This window comes from Dermochelys coriacea, chromosome 25 (assembly GCF_009764565.3).
Source record: "Dermochelys coriacea isolate rDerCor1 chromosome 25, rDerCor1.pri.v4, whole genome shotgun sequence".
Classification (NCBI taxonomy): domain Eukaryota; kingdom Metazoa; phylum Chordata; order Testudines; family Dermochelyidae; genus Dermochelys; species Dermochelys coriacea.
The window spans coordinates 15,453,804-15,478,372 of NC_050092.1; the positions used below are offsets into that span (position 1 = coordinate 15,453,804).

General features: G+C 53.4%; 1 protein-coding gene and 1 long non-coding RNA gene across 6 annotated transcripts; one reads left to right on the top strand and one right to left on the bottom strand.

Annotated features, from left to right (window-relative positions):
• Window positions 1-3,791: 3,791 nt before the first annotated feature.
• On the bottom strand, window positions 3,792-21,506 carry ARRDC2 (arrestin domain containing 2). 5 transcript variants are annotated; one of them, XM_043502783.1, is made up of 9 exons: window positions 21,055-21,490; window positions 20,418-20,585; window positions 8,408-8,474; window positions 8,046-8,193; window positions 7,193-7,295; window positions 6,553-6,809; window positions 5,906-6,068; window positions 5,488-5,639; window positions 3,792-5,388 (listed from the first exon to the last, which is right to left on the bottom strand). In XM_043502783.1, exons 1-9 carry the CDS (start codon window positions 21,317-21,319, stop codon window positions 5,335-5,337), a joined length of 1,377 nt encoding a protein of 458 aa, XP_043358718.1. In that variant the 5' UTR covers window positions 21,320-21,490; the 3' UTR covers window positions 3,792-5,334. The 5 variants fall into 5 exon arrangements, with proteins under 5 accessions (XP_043358718.1, XP_043358720.1, XP_038239575.1 ...); XM_043502785.1 differs by lacking the exons at window positions 20,418-20,585; window positions 21,055-21,490 and adding exons at window positions 9,519-9,597; window positions 9,706-9,810; XM_038383647.2 differs by lacking the exon at window positions 20,418-20,585 and having other exon boundaries at window positions 21,055-21,506.
• Window positions 6,068-13,016, top strand: LOC122457490. Its single transcript, XR_006277044.1, has 3 exons — window positions 6,068-6,248; window positions 11,230-11,234; window positions 13,006-13,016. It is a non-coding gene; the product is annotated as an uncharacterized LOC122457490 (long non-coding RNA).
• Window positions 21,507-24,569: the final 3,063 nt, after the last annotated feature.

The following is a 24,569-nucleotide window of genomic DNA, read 5'->3' on the forward strand; positions in this document are numbered from 1 at the left end:
AGCGTGCCAACCCTGCACCTGCTAGTGTGCCCAAAAGGACCCTCCCAAGGGCAGCTCTGTGGCTGAGGCTTATGTGAGGCTGAGGCTCCCACTGACCTCAGCCAAGCTGGACAAGCCCATCGTTCCTCGGAGTCTCTGTGGGGCTGCCGACAGGGGGACAGTTAAGCCAAAGGGGATGGTGGTTTTTGTCAGCTGGACACTTGTCCATGGGGCACTAGCCTGAGCCCATGTCACAATGTTAAATTCCTGAGGCCACCAGCCAGGCCATGCAGCCCAGTACTGGCTGCATTTTGCAATGACTCATTTGTTCGCTCACTGTCAGGTGCTTGAGAGCTCCTTGTGTCATGGCTGTGACCAAACAGACGGGCAGCAGCGAGCTCCATCCCTGCCACGCTGCAGCATCTGTCACTAGCAAACAAAGCCAAGCAGCAGGGGCTTGTGCTGGGGGCTTGGGAGCCCTACACCCAGTCAGGATTCCACGGGGAGCTGGAGTGCACGCTGGAGTGACAGCTCCTGCTTTTCTATGGGCAGCTGTAAAATACATTTGTGAGTGACACTGAGACATAAAGGCCTGGTCCAATGCCCACTGACCAATCCAAGGAAGCAGGGGCAAGAGCAACAGAGAACAGGACAATGACCCGCAACCTGTCAATGACAAATGTTCCTGTTTGTAATAACTCTTAGTGCCCAGCGTGCGATGTGCTGCATGGCCTCACAGCAAGACAAACAGACACGCTAGGCAAAGGGTGGGCAAAAGGAAGAGTTGTTATTACTATTATTACACTGCTGTAATAGTCACTGCACCCACACCTGGACTCTGATGGTAAATAGCATCACATACAAAACCCCGCTGAATTTATAAACAAAGGAATAGTAAATACACAGGCAGGCTGAGGCACGAGACATTGGAACCTGCTGAGATAAACAATTTGTGAGTAAAAAGTTCAAAGTACCTACCAAACACACGAGTTATTTAGATTATGAAACCTGTTTGCGTGATGCCAGCCTGTCTCCGCTGCACACAAACACACAATACGTAGGTGTCCTGTGTTTAGACACAGCACATCTATGTGTAATACACTATGTACATGGTGAAAGACATTTTCCAGTCCTCCTCTGCTTAGAAACAGACATAGCATGTCCTCCTAATGCACCATCTGGTTTAGCCAAGCGCATGATGGCTTTACAACCACCCCTGGGAGAATCTCTGCTTGAAAAAAGTTTTTGTTCCAGGCTGTAGCTTGATGAGGTGCCTAGTTGGGTTGGATTCTCTAAGGCGCCACGTCAGTGCCCAGCTCACACTACACTCTCCCCCTGCCAGGGGTCATGGGGGGAGAGCTAGGCTATGGGAGTATGGACATCACACCGGGACATGTTTCCCCATAAACAGTGGGCTGTTTTTTGCACTCACTGGGAAAAAAACATGAAAAAGAGCAAGGGCACAGGTGCCAAGTGTAAACACAGGCACTGGCCCAGGTGCAGCCCCAGCCCACCAGGCCTCTTTGCAGAGGCCTTACACTATGTTTGCCAACAGCAGCATGAACGCTGCGAGGTATCTGAGCGCAGCCTGCAGCCACCCATGGTGATGGGTCTGGGCCATCAGGTGACATTTTTTAGGGGTCTGCAAATTAAAAATAAGTTTGCAACCCCCTGTGTTATAGCAAAATGCTATAGCTTAAGCCAAGAGTGCAGTCCGTGGCGCTGACAGGGCCCAGCATACAGTGCTCCAAATTGACACAAGTGGCTCCCTCTTGGGCTCACCAGGTCCTCAGTATCAAAGCAGCTGCATTTGGCTTCTGGACAGCACTCTAGCCCATGAAAATGGGCCCAGGACTTCCCCAAAATCATTCCCAGAGCAGGTCTTTTAGCAAAACAGACAATCTTGATCATCTGTTCTCTCCTCCCAGTCCTCCACAGATGTGCTAGGGTAAGAGGAGCTGGGATCCTGAGTGAGAGAGTGTGTGGGTGTGGGGAGCACAGGGGCCTAGGGATGGGCAGCAGGGCTGGAGCTGTTCACCCCAGGAGAGTGATGACTCTAGTGAAGGTAATTGTCTCTTGTCCTCCCACGGGGGTCTGACGATGACATGTTTGAAGCTTAGCCATGGTGACCACCAATTCTTAATGTCTGAATTTACAAATGGCCTCTCTGCTTCACTTCTGTGTTGCAGAGCTAGTTGTCCTCTCTGTTGTGGTGTTTTGGGGGGAGGGATAGCTCATTGGTTTGAGCATTGGCCTGCTAAACTCAAGGTTGTGAGTTCAATCCTTGAGGGGGCCATTTAGGGATCTGGGGCAAAAATTGGGGATTGGTCCTGCTTTGAGCAGGGCGTTGGACTAGATGACCTCCTGAGGTCTCTTCCAACCCTGATATTCTATGATTATAGAACCCAAGGGTGGAAAAATACAATACCAAAACCAGGAAATTAATTAAGCCAACCTAGGCCAAGGCAGTGCCCCATGCAGAGACAGGTAATAGGAGTGTCAAGCGCAGCATCTGCTTTGGGACCTGATTAACCTGGATTAGGGGGGAAGAAGAGGAAGTGTGCCACAGCCTTTAACAAGCAGCTGACATGCCTCCTTCTGCACAGGAGCCTGGCCCCAGCTGCACCATCACAGAGCAGGCTGGGCTCTGCTGCACCTGTGTTAAAAGCTGTAAGAGTCCCTGTGCCCAGCCTGGCATGCCACCCTGTGCCCTGCATTGGGTGTGTGGGATTGGGGGCCCTGCTGCACCTCCACAATCATTGCCCCCAAGGTGCTGCCCCCAGCAGGGGGCTCAGTGCTAATGAACGGCACTGCACTGGTCTCTTGGAGCTGTGCAGGTAACCTACCCCACTCCCCAGCAGCCTGAGGCACCCCCACACAGGGTCTGCTTCCAGGCTTTGGAGGGGTGATCAGGCCCTAGGGACCAGTCTGTCCTGGGCTAGCCAAGTGCAATGCATAGCCATTAGGTGCTTATAAGAGCTGTGCACTGACCAGTCCACAGGTCCTGAAGGAAGCACTGGAGGATAGTTGTCTGCCATTGAAGAGGCCCAGGCACCACTAGTGCACCTTTCACTTCTACCTCACTTCCTCTCCCAGCTACTGCTGCACAAACAACCCCAACCACCCCACAATGCTCTGCTGAATCCAGCACGTGCCATTGCTCCAGGGGCCAGTTTGCCTGGTCTCCCTGCAGCAGTGCCCAAATGGAACCAGCAACCTCCATTGCTGAGTAGCCTGGGGTCAGGACTCAGGTTCCATTTCCACCTCCCATGTTGTGTGGCCTTCTGTGCACTTCTGCATCCCTCTGCAGCAGGGGTCAGAGATACCCTCCCTCCCACCCACCCCCCAAAGGGCTGGGAGGAGGCAGCTGAATTCAGGCAAGATCAGGAACCACTTTGGGATCCCCTGGACAGCTGTGCAGAGCAGTCCTGAGCTCGTCAGAAGCCAGGGGGCTGACTCAGTGACAGGAGAGGGCTGGGTTAGCATGTCAGGATCTGGGCCCCAAACACAGAAGGGCATGGACAGGTCCCAGCCATCCCTAGCCAGGGACTACAGAAATCAGCAGTGGGTAGGAACAGACCAGGCAGCCTGCCTGAGAGCTCCCATAAATACACATCAGCAGTCCTGCAACACCCTCATACCAACAGGTGGGCCTGCAGAAGAGGACAGGAGAGAGTTCAAGACGCTATTCAAACACTAACTTCTGTTAGTATATAACAAAGAGTTTATTTCAAAACCTGGAGTTGTACAAAAGCAGAATTAGTCAAAAAAGCCACGCCAGTTACAGGTATTTTAAAAAAAAAAAAAAAAAAAAAAGCGCCTTTCTGGTCCTTAGTGGAGGAAGCCGACTGCATAGCTAAAGTAAGCTGGTTAGGAACCTTTTGCTTTGGCTCCGAGCTGGAATACTGTGGCTGTCAGTGGTTTTAACCACCAAGCTGGGGGTGGCCACTTCAATGCATTCCATGATCTTGGCTAAAACTATATGTTTAATAATGAACTATCAACGACCAAGATCTCTGGTCAAGTCTGCACAGGGAGCAGTAAGACCAGCCCGAAGCCAAAGGCAGATTCACCCAAGCAATCTTCATTACAACCTCTTCTTCCCCTGCTAACAGGATTTACCAGCTTTCCAGGATTTACCAGCATCTTCCTCACTCTGCTAATGGCAGGCAGACCTGTGGCTCTTCCCCACTAGGTGCTGGGTGAAGTGTTAAGGCAGCAAGTCCACAGGCAACTCCACATGCAGCAGGAGTGGATTTAAGGCTCTTACCTACTCAGCCTATAGTGTCTATAGGCCTCATTGCACATACTCTCCAGTGCTGGGCTACATGACACTGTCCATGTCAGCAACTGTGTGGCCCTGCGCCTGGCAGCTTTCCCTTTCACCTTTTACTCAGGCAAATATATAGAGAGGGCAATCAAATGCTACTGGGACCATTCTAGCAGCCCCAAAGGCACAAGCCCTTTAAAGATCAAGGCACAGCTTTCTGAATCAGTGGAAGGTTCAATGGGTTTTGCAAGTTTGTCTGGTGCCTGGTAGGGACCAAACTAGATGTGGTGACCAAGACAGCACTGCAAGTCTTGCTGCTGTTTATAGAACAGGAGTTCTTCCCTGAGCTCACAGCTCTTGCCCCCTGGCACCTATTCAATCCTTGACTCAGGGGAAGAGTCTTCACATATTTAATGTCTTAGTGTGTGTTTTAGACCAGATGCAATGCACAGCCCCAGCAGCAGGCACCCTGGGGCACAACTTAAGGTTCATGGGTGCTGGACAGCAAGGGCTGGGCCTCAGTCTGGGGAGAACAACCCCATTTAATTCTTCAGAGACTGAAGTCCTGGTGACTTTATAAGAATGCAGTAGCTGGAGGGTGCCCTCAGATTACCATGGTGTTTAAACCCTTACCCAGAGCAAGATTAAAATGCTTTCCAGTAATCCTGAGAAGCATTTCCCAGTACCATTTTCTATTGGCAGGAGTTAGGTGGAGCATGACCATGGTAGCTGCAAGATGAAGGAGCTTGGCTTGTTTGAACCCTATACTCCTGCGGAAGAGTTCTTAACTCTACACCCTCCTCTGCCACCCTTGACCACATGCTCAGGAGCTGCTCCGACCCGACACGGCAAGTCCAACCCCCTCATTTCAGCTTTGGGGCAAGAGGAGTCAGTCCATGAGATGCAGCCGCTTCAGGTGGTTTCAAGCGGCAGTGAGCAAACAGGTTCAGCTCCACACGAGCGCCGGCCCCACAATAGCCTCTTGGATGCCGATCCGGATACTCAGGGCTGACGTCCTGCGAGTCTGCAAGCATCTCAGCCCCACCAGATTGGTATTCTAATAACTGCACTCAGTGGTGCTTCCTTCAACAGGTCATGCAGCGTGGCCGGATGCTGTCTGATGTGGGGTTTGGATCCACCTGAAAAGCCAAGTTAAGAGGAGTTGTAGCAGACACCAAAGGGAGAGTTATCCCAGCAAAGGTCCCCTAGCCCAACCCCCAAGGGGATGCTGTACTTGCCTCAGAGTACAGTGGAGGAGGACGGTAGCGGAACTCTTGGATGTAAGCAAAGAAAGGGCCTTCCAAGCCATTGCTTAGTTCACCCTGGCAGGGTGGGGACAGGTTCTGCACAGACTCTTCACTGGACACAACAGATGAATATTCAGGGGGAGCTGGAAGGAGAACAGAGGCATTGTGTGGTTAGGCAAGAATCTGATAGCAGGAGACATGCAGGTAGTTATGTCTGCATTCAGCCACATCCCCTCCCATGGATACCTGGTCCCTGCAGCACTAAGGTGCACAAAGCCACATGCTAGGCAGAGTCCAGGGGCAGAGGACAAGGCTACCAGTTTGCCCAGACACTCCCTCTGGACCAGCTCTCACTTAGAGCTGCCACCCCATGCGGCTGGATCCCAATGCACCAAGAACAGATACCTACCCTCAGGCTCCTCCGGGATCACCATTCTGAGCCAGTCCACATTGACGCTGTACTGGCTGCTGATACTGGATGTGCGGCTCCCGAATGGATGCAGTGGGATCGTCCCAATCACAAGTGGTAATTCCAGGAGCAGCTTGGAGGTCCCAGGAATATCGACACAAACCTTTGAGGGGGAGGACACAGGGGTCATTCCTTAGTATTCCCTCAGCCCATGACAGGCAGCACCCCACTCTCCCCAATGGGGGTGGGGTGCAGGCATGGCCTGGCCAGGAACAGGTTCCCTTGGTAGGCTGCTAAGCCAGGTGCAGGAAGAAGCTGGCAGACAGCCTCTCCAGCAGGAATAGTATTTTACTGTGCAGGTAAAAATCTTGTTGTTTGATGGAGTGGGGAAGGAGGGACTGGATATTAGCACAGGATAAGAACCTAGGAATCCACCCTGCCACTGACCCCACAGAGCCATGCCACATCTCAAGTGGCCAGTTTCCACCCACAGGCACAAGGGGCCCCAGCACAGAAAGGGCACTTCAGCCGAGTGACCAAGCCTCACTCAGTCATGGCTCTGTATCAGCTAGGCAGCTGCCAGAGAAGCCCATCAGCCTGTTTATTCAAGGTCTTCTGCTGCAGGTCAGATTTATTCCACTTCCTACCTTTAGGGCATATTCCACACGGATAATGCGGCACTGCAGGATTGAGGGGCCCACAGGGGGGATCTTCAGCGCTCGACCATGCCACACTTCCCTCTTCCCAGCTGCAATGGAGTCACCTGCTATGCTGGCCACCACAGACTTCTTCTGCTTCTTGGCTCCCCGGGCAATGAACGTCTGAGTCTGGATGATGGCAGCTTTGGGCACGACTGTGCGGGTGCTGCAGTTGTCAATTTCAGCGAAGATGGGGATGACCTCACCTGGCGGGAGAGAGACAGGCTCGATAAAAAAAAAAAAAAAAAAAACACGCACTGGCCCAGCCACGTGGTGTGTGCTGCACAAGAGAAACCAGGCACGGCTTAGATGCAGAACTGCCTGGGACCGCATTTGTTAAGCTACATTTTGTTCCTGCAATTCCAGCCACCCAGTTACTTGTTCCTGAGAAGCTGCACAGAACAAGGGCATGTCTGAGCAGGGTTCCGGGCCTCTCTGGAGCTTCACACCACTATGAAGAGCCCCATCACAACACAGCGCTAGGAGCCTAATTGCCATAAACCCTCCAGCTCCTTTCAAGCCCCACTCTGAATTCCCCAGGGCAGTTACGTTCATCGCCCTTTGAACAGCGAGTGGCCTGTTGAGTTACCTGGCGTGTAGCCTTTTCGGTCGATCTTGGCGGATACAGAGACCTGGCCATGGTTGCAGTACCAGGCGCGAGCAAGCTTCTCCTTCACGCCTGCCTGAGGAGCCTAGAGGAAGGGACAGAAGCGAGACAAATTTCAGCTATTTCTAGGCAAGAGCCACCACCCAATTCTACCTCCCAGGATTGCCACACAGCCGCTCCTCTCCCATTCAAGCAGGTTTTATTGCTCGTCTCCAGCCAGAGAGCTGTGATCACGGAGATTAGGCACCCACTGAGCAGAGGGCAAAAGTCTCAGGGACGGTTCCTCCTGCATCTTTAGGTCACATCTACCCAGCAAGAACAAACCCTGGCAGTGAGTCTCAGGGCCCAGGTCAACTGACCCAAGCTTGCACACAGGGCTAAGAATAGCAGTGTAGACATGCCAGCTCCAAGACCACTCTCTGGCCTCGCTGGGGGCCAGAGCCAGGCTCCAGCCCAAGCCCAGATGTCTACATGGATATTTTTCACCCTGTAACGCAAGTCTTGTGAGCCCAGGTCAGTTGGCCTGGGCTCAGACTCTCTGCCACTGATCTCTTGTTTTGCTGTGCAGAGCCGCCTGCCAAGACAAGGTTTTCAAGCAGGATTGAGAGAAGCTCCATTTGGAGCACCTCTGTTTTGGGTGGGCCCAGCAGGAGACGTGCTTTGAGAGGGCAGGTGTTTGCCATGTTCTGAACATCCGGTTCTTTAAAGGCGTCTCAAAATCTGGCCCCCCACACCGTGTCACTAGTCGCTCTTGATCAATCTTAGTCCGAGCTAAGGTCAGCTTGAGCACACTGGCTCAGGTCTTGGCATGTCGCTCTGGCTGGCGTTCGCTTACCAGCAAGGCCGGGGTGTTGATGTCAATGGGCTCGATCACTGTGAATTCTTTCTTCGCTTTCTTGACAACTGACCAGGGTCTGTGGAGCTTGGCTTTCACCCAGTAGCGCACATTACCGTGCCGGCCTTCAAAGGAGGTGGCCAGAGTCCTGGCCGGGGAGAAGCGACAATGGTTAGGGGTGTTCCTCCACGGGATTCACAACAAGACACTTTGTCCACCTACAGAGCAAACAACCAGAGCCTGTATATTTAAACTGGGCTTACTCTGGGGAGCTGCTGATGTCCTTAACCAGTTCTACTGCCCCCATCCCATCCTGCGGACTCTTGCAATGGTGTAAACACAACAAATAAAACTGAACTTACTCTGGGAGCTGAAACGTGAAGGGGAATTCGTGTTTTCCTGCCTGCAGAACTGTGACTTCACCATTGTCTGGGGAGAGAGAGAGAGGGGGGGGGGAAAAAAAAAAAAAAAAAAAAAGAGGTAAGAGGAGTATGATCATATCTTTCTTGCAAGACTTCCTTATCAGAAGAGTGCTATTTGGCTGTCACTTTACAGGAAGTACAATGCAGCCATCCATTAGAAGTTACTTTCGTTCTGACTCAGAAGGAGTTGCTGAAGCATCTGACACAGAAAAGCAAAACAAAGACCTGAATTCACAACAGTTGTCACATGGTCAGGATGGAGGCTTTGCAGGGTGTCATTTAGATTGACCACAAAATAGTCCTCATTTGATAAATAAATCCGATATTGCTTTAAGTTAATATATTTTGACTATTAAGAACCCAGAGGGCATGCCAGTGAGCTCCAGGGTTACCAATAACTACCAAAACCCACACACGCCAAGATCTTCCCCACCTGCACTGCAGCTTGCAAAAATCCTGCAACGCAATTTCTTCTGACCGAAGTAACTGATGTGCACACAAACTACTGCCCTGCAGCGCAACATACACACAATCCCTCTTCGAACATTTCCACGGAGAGGCGGGACCAGAGAAGGGAAATTAAAATCACACCCTGCGGGATGTGCTGCTGCGTTTAGGAGGAGACCCATCATCCCGGCTGCTAAACACACCCCAGGACCCTCTCCTGTCTGATCAGCCGGCCTCCCGCCCCATTTCCCGCTTACGTAAGGGTGGGGGACCGAGACCAGCTCCGGCTATCGCGTGTCCCCTCTGCTGAGGGTCAAGCTGACGCCGCGCAGGAGTTGAGCAGACGGCAGCTGAGCGATGCTCTCAGCCCTTCCCGGGGCATTCTTCGAAGACGGCCCGAGAGAGCCAGACACCAGCACCAGGGGCCCACGCCTCGCCTCCAGACCCAGCCCAGCACCTGCGCCGCCACACGCCCAGCCCCCTTCCAGGCCAGTCCCGGGCAAAGCGAACCGGCAGCCAGCGCCTGGCGCAGCCCCAGCGCGAGCATCTCCGCCTCGCCTCCCCGGCCCGGCCCGGCCCGTGCCCGGGGCGCCCCGGGCCCTACCTGGCGGGGCCAGCAGCGTGTCGCGGTGGCTCAGGAACTGCACCTGGTCGCTGTAGTTCTGGGTGTAGGCGGTGCTGGAGCCGGCGCTGCGGGACTCGGTCCAGTGCACCTTGGCGCAGCCCTGGGCGTGCAGCTGCAGGGCGCCGAGACGCGCCTCCCCGGCGAGCTCCAGCACCACCCGGCCGGACACCGCCTCGCCCGAGCTGAAGACGGGCGGCGAGGCCAGCTCGGGGCAGTCGAGCAGGACGCAGAAACGCCGGATCCGGTCGAAGAGCATCGCGGAGCGCAGCGAGCAGGGGCCGGACGGAGCAGCCTGTGGGCAGCCCTGGCCCGGGGCCCTTTAAATGCCATGTGGCTGGGCCGGGCCGGGCCGCCCCTCGCCCGCCGCCCAATGAGCCGCCGGCCCGGGCCGCCGCCGGCCTATCCCGCGCGGGGGCGGGGGCGGGGGCGGGGGCGGGCTGCCCCGCAGGCGGAGAGATTGATGGGCCGAGCTGTGCAAGCCAAAGCGCCGAGCGGGGGGGGGGCGGGGAGAGCAGCCCCCAGCCCGGCCCCGCCCCCGCCCCCCTTGTTGGGGCTTTGCCGGCAGAGCCCGGGGGGTGCAGCAACCCCCCCCCGAGATCAACTTTCCCCCACTGGGCAAAGCCGCAGCGATCTCCAGCGCTCCGCTGCCCTGGCGGTCCCCAGCTCCCGGGCCTGCCCTGGCCTTGCTGGGAAGCGGGGCTCTGGCTGCAGGCTGGGCAGGCTCCAGCGGGAATTGCTGTCCGAGGAGAAGGGCAGATTCCCGCAGACACCCAGTACAACCCGCTCTTCCTTTAAAGGTGACAAGAGAACCACTAGGAAACAGCCCCTTGCATGGCCGGTCATCGCCCCCAGCGCCGTGTCCTGATGCTGGGAGCAGAGTAGCCCATAACAGTGATCCCCCAGGCGAGGCTGACCCTCCGCTGATCATTTCTTGGGCCCCTAGGTCTAGACAAATGATGGCCCGAAATCAAACTGAGGGATTCTGCAACCATCTCATCTCAATTCTGAACATACCACATCCTGTCCATGTGCCCCCCGGCCCCCCTTCAGCCGCCTCCTCTGACCCCTCCATCCACTCAGTGCTAGCAAATGCCACCTGCTCCTCCGCCTCCAAATTCCCAACTGTCCCTGTCCTACAGTCCAGTGACACACAAGCTACAGTACAGGCCACGCTGAGAAACCCCCCGGGGGCTCTGCATTTGCTGTTCTGCTGCATCCCCATGTGACTTCACAGAGTCAAGTGCAGCTGCCCCACCTGCATTTGATGCCACAGTTTAAATGCACAATGCTCAAAAGCGAAGCACTGGTCCAAGTCCAGAACACTGCAGATTGGCAGCCCGATTGCAGGCAAGAAGTCAGCCAGTCAGCACTCGCTCTGGTGCGACTGGGCACACAGGAGTGTGTTTGCGGGGCACAAAGAGGCGTTTCAGGATGTAAGTGTTTGATGCTTTCAAAATAACCCAGCAGCTCCCCATTCCCACTTCAATTTAGCTGAGCCCAGCGTCCCGCCAACTTGCACTCGGTACCGTATTGACCAAAATCCATTTTCCCAGAAGCCTGGTTGACAAGATTGATGCTATGGGGCTTCTCACTAGGGAACTGAGTGGATCAGCTCAGCTTAGCTGCTCCTCATTTTGCTCCTTGGCCCATGTGCTTGTACAGCAGGAGATGCCCACTCTTCTCCTAAGAGCAGGGGTGCTGATGGTACAACCTTAGGCACTGAACTCAATACCTGCCACAGCCTGATTTACCAAACTAGAGCTGCAGAGAGAACCACTCTGGGAGAAAACCATGTTATACACTTCCAGGTCTGTAAAGTAGTGTGTATTACCCATAACTCTTGCAATTAATTATTGAGCAATTTGTCTTGCTTGTGTTTTTAACCAGGCCAAGTCCAGTGCTGTACAAGGTTTGTAAGTGGCCTATCACTGTGCTGTGCTTCATGTCTACAAAGCCCAGGAACAATTAAACAATCTCACGTGTAAATGGAGTGCTCCACTACCCAGGACAAACACGCACCAGTTGTTTATGATGTTCAGCGAAAGGTATAACAGCGGTGTGCTGGAGGCTCTGTGCATACTGAGTTGATCCTCGGTGCAGGTACCTCCATTATTAATCATGCAAAGACATGCCTGGCTCTAAAAAGTGACTGAAGGCAGTAAAACGGCCCAGGTCTTCTAAGGGACTAAAGTAGCTCCAACAGCTTTCACTTTAATGATTACTATTAATTTGTTAAGCATCAAGTGTGCTCTGCCCCCGGGCCTGGAGGTGATGGTGGGCCAACGAAGACAGGAACATTTGACAAGTTCCTCATCATTGGCTGGAGAAAGCATGATTATAATATAGCATCACTTCAGGCCATGCTGTCCAGGACCTGCCCCTCCAGAACCCCTGCTTTGAGTATGTTATTCTCTCAGCCATCGTAGATCATGTTAGGCTGGAGCCATGTAAGGCTTGGTCAGCTCGGAAAGCTCGATGTTGAATTCGTTAGAAGGTTTCTGCCTGATCCAGCAACAGGGAAAGGGCCTGTTGCTTTGTTACATGTATGTGCAGTGCCCAGCACAGAGGTCTACTCACAGGCAGGGGTCTATCCACTACCACCATGCAAACAGCAATACAGATTGCACATGGTTCAGCTCCTGCAATGGGAATTTGCATGTGAATTCCACTAGGAATGGGGTGTGTGCCACAGCATAGGAAGTGTTAATTTGTGACAGCCAGCTCTGGGAGGCTCCCTGTCATCCCTATGGGTACCTCAGGATACAATCACTCCTCACACCCACAGACATACTTGATGTTCTGTATTAAGGCTGGACACACCTCCCAGTGCAGTCAATGCAAAGGCTTGCACTGACTTCAGTGGGAGTTCAATTGGGCCCTTGTAAAAGACTGAGAATTTCCCCACTCTGTCTATGGCCCCCATGCCCCTGCATTTGATCCAGACAATCTTTGAGGAAAGTACTGTCTGCATCCAATGAAGTGAGCTGTAGCTCACGAAAGCTTATGCTCAAATAAATTTGTTAGTCTCTAAGGTGCCACAAGTACTCCTTTTCTTTTTACTGTCAGCATGTTAGAGATGGGGAACTGAATCACAGAGAGACTCTAGGTCTGTCTGCAATGCAATCAGGGGGAGGGGGGCGTGATCGTAGCACACGTGAGGCAGGCTTGAGCTACCTAGTGTGGGTACCAATAGCAGTGAACCCACATCCCTAAACTCTGGAACATCCTTCCTGTCCATAGCTCCTTGTATGCTGTCTCTCCATGTCTGTCCCATGCATTTCACTGGCCCCTCACAGTATCTGTGCCTGGGTTCAGAATGGGGGTACGCACAGATGCATTGAGAGGCAGGGAATTTTCCAAGCTGCATGGAGACTCTGAGGGTGGGACTGAGCTCCGCAGCTGAGCCTGTTGTCACTGCCTGTCTGCTGAGGTGAGCATGATGCTGCCAGGGCAGGTGGAGGAACAGTTTTCCCTGCAATGTTATTTCACTAGGCAACGGTCCCATTGACATGAATGGAATGTCGCACATCTGATTTCAGAAGACTTTGCCAATGGGAAAAGCAACATTGTCTTGGTGTGACTCACCACTCTTGCATCCTATGGCAGCTGTGTTATGACACATCAACTTTGCTAATCGGTCCACTCTGGTTCACCTATAGGACTACAGTTCTAGCAGGCTGGGCAATGTAAAGGTATCTATAGGCCTGCACCAGCTGCTCTGCACCTGCCTCCTCTCTGAGCCCCCTCAATTTCAAGGGACTGTGAGAAAGCCACTGTTCAGTACAGTGCACTGTGGCATAGAGATCCAAATCTAACTGCAGGAGTTTCGGAGGCCTTTCCTCTTACTGCCCTGATAAGTGTAAAGCAATGCACGTTGGAAAAAATAATCCCAACTATACATAAAAAACACTGGTTCTAAATTACCACCCAATAAAAGAGATCTTGGAGTCACGGTGGATAGTTCTCTGAAACCTTCTGCTCAATGCACACCAGTGGTCAAAAAGTCTAACAGTAGGTTAGGAACAATTAAGAGAGGGATAGAAAATAAGACAGAAAATATCATATTGCCACTATATAAATCATGGTGTTGTGTCCAGTTCTGGTCACCCCACCTCAAAAAGGATATTGTGGAACTGGAAAAGGTTCATAGAAGGGCAACAAAGATGATCAAGGGGATGGAACAGCTTCCATACAAGAAGAGATTAAAAAGATTAAGCTGTTCAGTTTAGAAAATAGACAACTACGGGGGGATATGATGGAGGTCTATAAGATCATGAATGGTGTGGAAAAAGTGCCTAAAAGAGAAGTGTTATTTACCCTTTCCCACAATATAAAACTGGGGGTCGCCCCATGAAATTAATAGGCAGCAGGTTTAATACAAAAAAGAGGAAGTACTTTTTCACTTTCATTAATGCACAACTAACCTGTGAAAAGAAAAGGAGGACTTGTGGCACCTTAGAGACTAACAAATTTATTAGAGCATAAGCTTTCGTGAGCTACAGCTCACTTCGTAGCTCATGAAAGCTTATGCTCTAATAAATTTGTTAGTCTCTAAGGTGCCACAAGTACTCCTTTTCTTTTTGCGAATACAGACTAACACGGCTACTACTCTGAAAACTAACCTGTGGAACATGTTGTCAGGGGATGTTGTGAAACCAAAAGTATAACTGGGTTCAAAAAAGAATTAGATCAGTTCATGGAGGATAGGTCCATCAATGGCTCTTAGCTAAGATGATCAAGGACACACAACCCCATCCTCTGGGTGATCCTAAACTTCTGACTGCCAGAAGCCAGGAGTAGAAGACAGGGATGGATCGCTCCATAATTACCCTGATGTGTACACCTCCTCCAAAGGTCTGGTGCAGGACACGGTCAGACAGGATACTGGAGAAGATGGACCATGGTTGGAACCAGTCTGGCAATTCTCATGTTCTTATGCCCTTCTGGCCACCACAGATAGCCCATTTCAACCTCTAGGGCATGTAAATCACATCAGAGATAACCAGGTTTGCTTATTAATTAGCATTTGTAAAGCACTTTGAAGAGGAGAGCGTGGTATATGTGTTCAGCATTGTGATCTAATAGACATATTACCTAATTAGGAGCAGTAAATTTGGTGCAGCATCATCATGTGTAAAATATTCTTTTAGAAAATCGTTAGAATCTGTATGAGTTGAGGAAAAGGAAGAGACCTTTTAAAGAACAAATAAGAAAATTTAAGACAAAACTAGCTCAGTTAAGGTACCCACGGAGTTCTTCACCAGGGCTACTCCCACCCAAATCTGTGTTGGTCTGTCCGTTAATTCCCTAATACACACACATTAAATGGGAGTTAAGTGTGTATCAGCAATTTCACGGTACATGGCCACTGTACTTATCCTAAAGACAGGTGCTGACACGCAGTCAATTACTTGAGAAAGTCAAACATAAAAGAAATCACAACATGTGAAGGATCCAAATGCACAGTGGAGGCCCCTAAAGAGCCCTAGCTGCCCCTCTGAGTGACACCAGGCAATTACCATGGGATAAATAGCATTTGCACTCCCATGGTAAAGGAAGCTAGTTTTTGATCTTCTCCCTTTCCTCCCAATGTCGCAGGTTTCCCCACTCACTAATCACGCTTCGTGCAGAGGAAAGAGGTTGACTTTTCTCCCGGTGCTCAGACAGGATCTCAGAGTTCCATGGCACAAGCATCACAAGGTGGTGACGGTGCCATTGACAGTGAACGTGCTCTCCCCATCTACAAAAGGGAAAAACGTCACTACCAGGCAGCGCCTCGGCAGTGCCTGGCTTTGTGATTAGTCCCACTGCTCTCACCAGGGCTTTACACAGAGCCAGGCACTGCCAGATCATAGGGATTTTCTGTCTAGTGCACAGCGTTAGCATATTCCGCAGCCTGCACCACCACCCAGCGGAAGCCACGGGGCGAAGCAAGCCCAGCTTCCCTCTGCTAGCAACACTCAGAGGGAGGAACCAAAAGGCAACTTTGCCCTGGTGTTTCAGGGCAGGGAACCAGAGGCACCTAGTGGCCAAACAGCAGAGTCACACGATTAGAGCGGTGAGCTATCAGTCACCAGACACAGGTTGGCCCATCGGGGGCCTTGACCAAAGATTTGTTGACATAACTATAGCAATCAGGGGCGTGAAAAAGCTACATACCACTAGCCAACACAGCTGTGCCAGCAAAACTCTCAGCGTAGATGCGGCTACGCTGACAGAAGAGGGCTTCTTTCGGCATCGCTAATATCATCTGGGGCAGAGCACCCAGGCCCATATTTCCTGTGCTCAGGTGCTACCCTGCCCCCTAACCAGGACACACCTGTGCAGGCCGAGGAGGACTGAGACCCTGTGACAAGATGGAAGGTGAGGGAGAAGCCCAGCCACCCAATATGCAGATCCAATGCCGGGCGTGTGCAGCATACGCCCTCTCCACCCATGGGGCCGGGCCCTTGGAAAGAGTCCACTAGGGTTCTGTCAATTATCAAGGGGCAGCTCTGACTCAAATGCAGTGGAGTTTCCTGTAAGAGCCTGCAAGAGGCACCGAGCCCAGCTCCCTCCTGCCTGGCACCTCGGGACACCAATGCAAAGCAGGTACCAAAAGCTGCCACGTCAGAAAGGCAGTGTGCCGTGCCCACTTTGCACAGGAGGTCTGTCAATCCTGCATCGCCCTGCCGCTTCTCCAGTGCAACACCAGTGGAAAACACCCCCAGCTCACTTCACCACCACACTGCACTCCCTTTGCATTGGTGTAAATGGAAACACAAGGTGCAGGGCAATGGAGAACCAGGCCCAACAGATTAAGTGGCTTCAACCTGAGTGGGAATCAGGACTCCTGGGTCCTATTCTCAATTCTGCAGGGAGAAGTGGACCTAGTGTCCCTAGCTGGGTTCTTCAACGAAGCTACAGTCCATTTTTGGTGCCTATGTGACTTGCCTGTGGCCATGATCCTGCAGACACCAGGTGAGCAGACCCACTGAAATCACATGCTCAGCATTACACCCACATGTGAGTGTTTGCATCAGCAAGGCCCTCGTCTCTCTGTGTCACTGGTTCCTTGGCTGAAAGAGCATATCGTAAAACCCAGATCCAGGGTGACATTATCAAAACTAACATAGGCACTTAGGTGCCAAAGTCCCATTGAAACTCAATTAAATGTGGGCTCCTAAGACACTGAGGTGCTTTTGAAAATGTTACCCTTAGACTGATCTCTTGGGCGCAGGGCCGGCTCTGCTGGAACTTTGTGCAAGGCCCAGCACAGTGGGGCCTGCCCTCCAGGCACTACCGCAACGCAGATAACAAACACCACCCGTGCTACATCCCATGTAAAGTGCTTTGGGATCGCGATGGCAGAGCTGAGAAAGGGCAGCTTTGGGCACAGGCTCTCTCTAAATACCCGGTGTGTTATTTCATGCAGAAGAATCCGAGGAGATTCCCGTTTCTGCCTCTGCCCACTGAGCCCCCTCTGTCCATCTGCTTAAGGCAGTTACATAGCGGGAGCCTAACTGCTCCCACACTCAGTCCGAACAAAGGGTTCCCCAAAGGAGGCACACGCCAGACCAGAGCCAACAACCCAGCTGCTTCCTGTGCGTTGCCTCCTGCACATTGCCTGCCAGCCAGCCTGCAAGGGTTAAGTGACCCCTGGTACAGGGCACTGTGTGGGGAGGAAAGTCGGGGTTCTCAGGCTGAGCTTTCCAGAGGAATTGGCATGACTGTACATCGTCTCCTTAGCACACAGCTCAGCAGGGCCGCCTGAGCAGCCCAGGGGGCAGAAATGCTGCTGCTCTGCAGGCTGGAAAGAGGATCGGAAAAGAGAAGGAGAGAGGATGTAAACTTGGAGTTCAGCTGGGCTGGTGCAAACCAGGGGGAACCACAGGAACACGACCCCTCTGCACGACAGGCTGTGGAGCTGTGCAGGCTGCAGCCATGTGGGTGCATCATGGAGGCAGCCAATGCTCCCAGCACAGATCTCCCCAGGCTCAGCTCCCTGGCTGGGAGCCTGGCTGCACATGGGAGGAGCTCTAAGGTGCTCATAGCTCAGCAGGGAGCCCAGCACCCAGCCCACTAGGGCTCTGCTCTGTGTTGTTACCATGGCACCTGCTGCATTTTTTTTTTTTTAAAACCCCAGGCAACCAGTAGATCTCACCAGGAAGCCACAGCTGCTGCAGGAGAAGCAGGGAGAGGCCACGTGGGTGGTGCACAGAGTGCTGATGACAGGCACTTCTGCACCCCACGCAGTCCACATGAAGGGACCTGGGGCCCCTGCAGCTCTCCTGATTATGGGGTATGAGCGCTGGGTGGGGCCCCATGGCAGCAGTCTTGACTGCACAATGGCTTTTCTCAGTAGCACAGGGTGCGCTGCCTGCTGTAGCACGTCTCTCGCCTCCCCATGTCCTTCAGGAAGCAGCAATCACACCCCCTGTACCGCAGGGAGAACACAAACCCAGCACAAGGTCATAGCCAATAAAATCACAAACCCTGCAGTCTGGCAAACCCCCCTGCAGCTCCCCACGGGACCTGGCTAACCCTTCCTTCCCCAGTGGGTGGGGCCAGGGACCAGCAATGAAATACACATCTCAGCTCCGAGTTGCACCAGAGCACGGCCCTGCCAGGACAGAGCAACTGATCTTATTGCTCCAGAGTCTGGCTACGTGCTTCCCCTGTGGCTCCAGGGGGCTCTTGCAACCTGCGAACCAAGCCATGAAATCTAAACACAAACAGCAGCTCGCGGCTTCCCAGGGGAGAATCACAGCGGGTATTAATGGGAACAAAACTCACCCCATCATCCTCCTAGCTCCTGAAATCACCCTCACCGCTACATGCAAACAGGAGAGCACCGCCCTGTGTGAGCTCATGGTGGGGCCTCTCCTCAACCCCCGCATCCACTCACCCTCCTTTCATTGTAACTTGTATAGTGGCAGTGTAGGAGCCAGAGCCCCTGCTCAACGGGGAGGGAAACCAAGGGCTGGATTCACCAGGATGCTGCACAGGGCAGCCAGCGTGAACCAGCAAATCTGGCTCTAAGCGCTTACCTGAAAGAAAAAACTCACCAAAGGATTGAACACGATTCACCCCACCTGGGACAGCGATTCCTCGCATCCCACATCTGATTATTCAGTTTTGTTTAACACATTCTTCTAGCCAGAAATATCGCTTGTGTCCTTCTGGGATGAGCAGCTGGTTCCCATGCCAGACGTGGCCAGAGATCTGCAAACTACATGCTTGGCAGTCACACGTCCACTCCCAGTTCAACCCCTGCAGCCCCCTGGCCACTGTGTGAATTCACAGGGATTGGCTCCCTCCACCTGGCACCCAGGTCAGCATTTACACTTCAGCAAAATGCCAACATTCACAGTGCCGGGTGGGGAGAATCAGGTCAACTGGGATACAGAACAGGGCTTTCCTATGGGCCATCACTGCCATGGGTATCTCCTGGGCAGAGACAACATGGGGAGAACATCTTCATTACACAAGGCAAAGCTAACAGCTTGACTGCTGTTAATGAGCACAGAACCGCTGTGCTATTGGTCCTGTCCATCCTAGCTTGGCTGCATTGTGCTGGGTGGATCTGAGCAGGCCGTGTCTATTAAGCTGACTAAGGGTGAAGTCCAGGAGGGGTGTATTGGGCCAGAGCCATGGAAGAACAACAAATATTTGCCCACCAGCTAAGTGCTCCTTTCACACCTGAGAAGACTTCGCTGTTTACCTTTCACTGTACAAACAAAGCAAGAGCTGGGGAAGTTTTTGTGTCCCAGGGTCCAGCCCCTGGTACAGAGATTTGGTCCAAAGAGGCCTCCTGCCGGCAGCAGAGAGCACTCCCTCGAGGGGATGCCGACCTGGGAGCAGGTGAGTCAGAGACACTTTGTGAGTGCCTTTGGCTTTCAATGGGAAATGGGGCTTAAGTCCAGTAAAGCCAAGGGCACTTGTACTCATAGGTCAGTTAGGCATTTTGAACCCCGGCCCCAGCATCTCACAAGGCAAATCTGCCCTTACAGGAGCTGTGGTCATGAGCGCTCCGGGGCCGGAGCTTGCTAGCAGCATCTTTGTGAAAGGCCTGAAGCCGAAGAGCCACTCTGGAGTGACCCCTGTGAAATCCCATCTGGTGCCCTGGGTCATGCACTAGCCTCCCCCAGCTCCACAGAGCCAGGAGGCTTTTCTCATAGAGCTCTTGTGAGACAGCATTCATTGCTGCTCCCTGCCAGGTGTGGGAGAGGCACCGTGGCAGGGGGTGGGGGGTCATGCTGGCCCTGCTCTGAAGTTTGGCATCTCCTGTCTCCAGGGCCTGGCAGAGGAAGGTTTCCTGGGAAGTGCTATCAGCACGACACCTTGCCCACCTGCATTAGCCAGTGCCAGACTAGGCTCCATGGCTGATTTAGAGTTTGGAACTGCCCAGAGCTAGAGCCCCGCCAGTGCTGCCCTGAGCATGAGCCAGGCATCATCTGCCCTCCTGTGAGAGCCCAATGCCTAGCTCTCCTCGGCAAGGGTTTATTTCTGTAAGAGGCCTGTGGGCCGGGAGAGGCTGATGAACCGTTCATCGTTTGCAGGGTCTAATACTGAGCTAATGTCACTCCCCCTCCACATGGGGCAGGGAACAGCCCCTGAAAGGGCCAATTCAAGCTACTGGAAAACAGGGCTCATATTTAGTCAGGAAGGATCCCCAGCCTCTGCATGTCTGGCACCACCATACTCTAGCTGGAGTCACATCTAGAGTCCCCACAGCTGGAGGATCTGACTGCATTTGACCCAGACACCCTAGTTCAGAGAAGTAAAATCCTCAGCCCTGTGACGGGCTAGTCCAGGCAAAACTCATGTTGCTCGATCCTGCCTTCCCACCCATGCAGAGATGGTGGGAAATCTTTCATGAAGTGGGCAAGCTCTTACCTGTCTGCAGAAATGGGAACATGCTGATTGCCTTGGGCAGGTCACACCTCCACAAGTGCCAGTGCACTGGAGGTAAGGAGCTACTTACCAGAGTAAGTGTGCATGCACCATCCCCTTCCCAGCTAGAGCTTGGCGCAGTACATTGAGGTCCCCGTTCGCCTCCCAGTTCTGGAGACCAGAGTAAATGACTTGGGCAGCGAAAGGGGAGAGCCACAGCTTTTCAAAGTTAGCCCCTGGGGCGTGTTCACCCAACAGCGGCTCCTGTGGGACTCTGCGCAGAGCAGACACTGCACTAAGATCCCTCAGTGTCACCTGGCACTGCCTCCTCACTCAGCCCAATCACACACCACAAGGAGCACAAGATCCTCCCTGGGTAACAGAACCAGGCTGGACAAACCTGACCCTTTCCCTCCAAAGAAGGCCATGTACCACGTACAAGCAGCTAAGCGGGGAAGATGTGAAGGAAACGCCCTGCTCAGGTGCCAGGACACCCTCCTGGCAGACCGGCAGGGCTGGGCACTGGGACACAGACAGCGAAGGGGGGACGATGTGGCTCCCTAGGGGCGCCAAGGACACGCTCCCATGGGCGGGCAGGGCCGGGCACTGGAGGAGCAGCTCTGCCAGGCCAGGGACTCACCGCGGATGAGCTGGTAGCGCGACCTGAGGTAGGTCTCGTAGGCGGTGTAGTCGCTGTAGACCGTGTTCATGCCCACGCTCCTGCTCTCCAGCCAGTGCGCCGTGGCCAGACCCCGGGCGCAGACCTCTAGCGCTCGCACCTTCAGTACCTTGCTGAGCTCCAGCACCACCTGGCCGGAGAGCAGCTCCCCGCCGCGGTACACCCCCTGCGCCGGGCCGCCGGCCAGTTCCAGCGCGAAGCTGCGGATCTTGCCCAAGTGCTGCATGGCCGGCGCGGGGCCTGGCCGGCTCCTGACCCCCGGGGCCGCTAGGGCTCCGGAGAGCGAGCTCGGCCCCGCGGAGTCCCGGCTCCAGCGCAGGGCGGCTCAGCTTAAAGCGGCGCCCCAAGCTCCGCACCGGGCAGCCCGGGAGGGACGCCCGCCGCCGGCCACGCCTCCCCGCTGCGCCGCGCAGGGACCGCCCGAAAAGCGCCGCAGCCCCGCCCCGCGGCGGGCCCCGGCTCCCGGCTCCGCCGGCGCTAATGGCCATTTAAGGCCTTTTCCTCTCTCTGCTTTGCCCTGAGCCCGGGTCCGCTTCCTGTCTCCTCTGCCGTCCAGGGCAGCAGCCCAGGAGCGAACCCACCGCGGCGCAGCCCTGGTCAGCCGGTACAGCTCAGAGCACTGTACATGGTTCCCATTTTACACATGGGAAAACTGAGGCAATGGGCAGGGAAGCGCCTTTGCCCAAGATCACCCAGGCCAGTGGCACAAGCGGGAATAGACTCCAATTACCCTGACGCTGGGTCTAGAGCCCTGCCAGGGAGCAGGCGGCTTGTCCTAGTGTTGCTGTTGTGTGTTGTTCACAAGAACCAGGCTATGCACAGAATCCAGGCCTGGCCCAAGGATGTGTGTAAACGTGTAGGGAGAACACAGTGCTAGGCCCCTCCAGCTAACAGGGGCTGGATCCACTAGCCCTGCTGAATGAGGCAAGAGGCAGGTTTCTGGAGGATTTTTTCAGAAGCCCCTCTTATCTAGGCTGGCTCTTAAATAGGCCCATCACTGTGATATCTGAGCACTTTCCAGCACTGAACGCCCTGACCTGGGTTTCTGCGTGACTTCAGTCATGTCCGAGCGAAGCCAGCCGGGGAACACCCAGGGCACATTACTTATTTTTAATCTCAACTCACCCCAACGCAGCTCCCCTTATCTCTGCAGCACAGAAGCAGCTGGTGCGTAGCTGCTACGTGCTGACTGCTCCAGCACAGGGGAGGGGCCGGTGCATTGGCTGCACAACACATTTTGCTTTTGCAGATTGAAAGTCACCGCTGGAATCAAACCAGGATTGTGGCTAGCCTTTCCTCCGCCACGCACAGGCCATGCCTGCACGTGCTCTTGGGGAGCAGAGCATGGAAGAACTTCAGGGGGTGACTCCAAGGCAGAAATTGGGTCCAAATCCAGCTGGGAAAGACGGCAGCACGTAAGAAGCCCCAGCAGGCTAGCAATCACCACTAGCCACAGTCAGGTGTGCCCCCCAGACACTGCTTCCGCAGACACCAGCCTCAACCAGCTCCCTGGAGACATGTTCCGGATGCTAGCAAATCTCTCCAGCTCAGCCCCTCACTCACAATAAACCCTGCACCAATCTCCAGCCCAGCTGGGCCAGATTGGGGGCAGGCGGGAGGTGATTAGTTATTATTTGGTAGGCGTATTTATTGCTACAGCAGTGCAGTTGGGGATGCTACTTCACAGTCAGGTAAAATACATGGGCCAGCTCCTCAGGTGGTATAAATGATTTATATCAGCTCGGGATTTGGCCCACATTCCCTACCTCAGGGACTATACAATCCAGACAGCCTGGAGTATTGTATCTCATGTTAAAAATGAGGCTCAGTTAACAAACTAGAAAAGGAGTACTTGTGGCACCTTAGAGACTAACAAATTTATTAGAGCATAAGCTTTCGTGAGCTACAGCTCACTGCATCGAATGCATCCGATGAAGTGAGCTGTAGCTCACGAAATCTTATGCTCAAATAAATTTGTTCATGTCTAAGGTGCCACAAGTACTCCTTTTCTTTTTTGCGAATACAGACTAACATGGCTGCTACTCTGAAACCTGTTAACGAACCAGGAAATAGCAACACTTGGCGCTCTCTCCTTCTGTGTAATCAGGTAAATATCCCTAGAGAACATTCCTACATAGCCCGCTTCCCCATGAATCCTCAGGACAGCTGGTCTTAGCTTTTCATCACAAATCTGGTGATTTCACACCACCAGCCCTGTCCTGTCCCATGAGATGCAGGATTCCTAAGGAATTTACATCTTTAGGCATAAAACCAGAGCTTTCCTAGGGATCTGTAGCTGGTGATGGGAACAGAGCAGCCTCAAAATCTCCCAGAGCTTTAACATGTTTAATGTGGAGGGTCTTGTCCACATGAGAGTTGCAGTAGGTTGAAATGGTTTAGTAAACCACAGTCTGTTTTCTCTGCGTGGTTGCTTTTATAGATCCATGGAAGAGCATGAGAAGGGGGAGCTGGCATGGCAGCACCCGACCCCTTACTCTGCTTCCACACACCAGGGAGCAGACTAAAAGTACAGCACCGAATCAGCATTAAAATCCTCATGCTGAGAAGGTTTAGTGCAAACTCAGCATCCAGGCGAAAACAGTGAGCTACAAACCCAGTAGAAAAGACACTGCCCTGGAGAACAGCCCTGCCACCTCCTTAGCCTTGGGTTCCTCTTTGCACTAGTATTCACCGACCTTGTGCGAAGCCCTTGTGCTGAAATGCAGCCAGTGCTCACTGAGGGGAAAGACTCCAAGCCACACTTGGAGCTTACAGTATCTCTCATGGTGCCTTTGATCTCTCCACCTAAACCCAGCAGAGAGGTGACACATCCCTTTGTCCCTGCCAACTCACAGCCTCGGGAAGAGGTGCTTGGAGGCATGGGCCCAGGCTCTCTAGTGGTTCCTGTGATTCTGGCAAAGGGAATCACCCTACAGCTTTGTGCTGTTTTCCCAGTGTTTGTTCTCGGTCACATGGGTTCCCACCACCTGCTCCTGCACAACAAAGGAGCAAAGAACACAGGCCCTGGTTCTATGCAACGGAAGTTTTGCACTGCACAGCCAGCGAAGAAGGGTGGGTTATTGGCATGAAGTACCACAGGCTAAACTGCACCCCCATATGCATGCCGGTGAGCAGATACTCATGCAGACACGTGGAAGGCACCAGCACTGCGTGGGTGAGTAACTGCTCAGCAGGGTGGGCAACATACTGTGCCTTAGGGTTCTCATGGTACTACCCACTATGTCATATCACACCCCTGGCCAGCAGGGGATTACAGCCCCTCACAACTGGGTGCCCCAGCAGAGGAGCCCCTCCTAGCCTTGCTAGTGTTTCCCTGCACTCACACTCAGAGATGGGAGGCTGAGGGAAGTGTGCGATTAGCCCCATTAGTGCAGCATCCCCCCCACTTTCACTCACGCTCAGCCCCCCACTCCCCAGGTTACTGCAGAGAGCGGCTACCACCAGGGGCTAAGAGC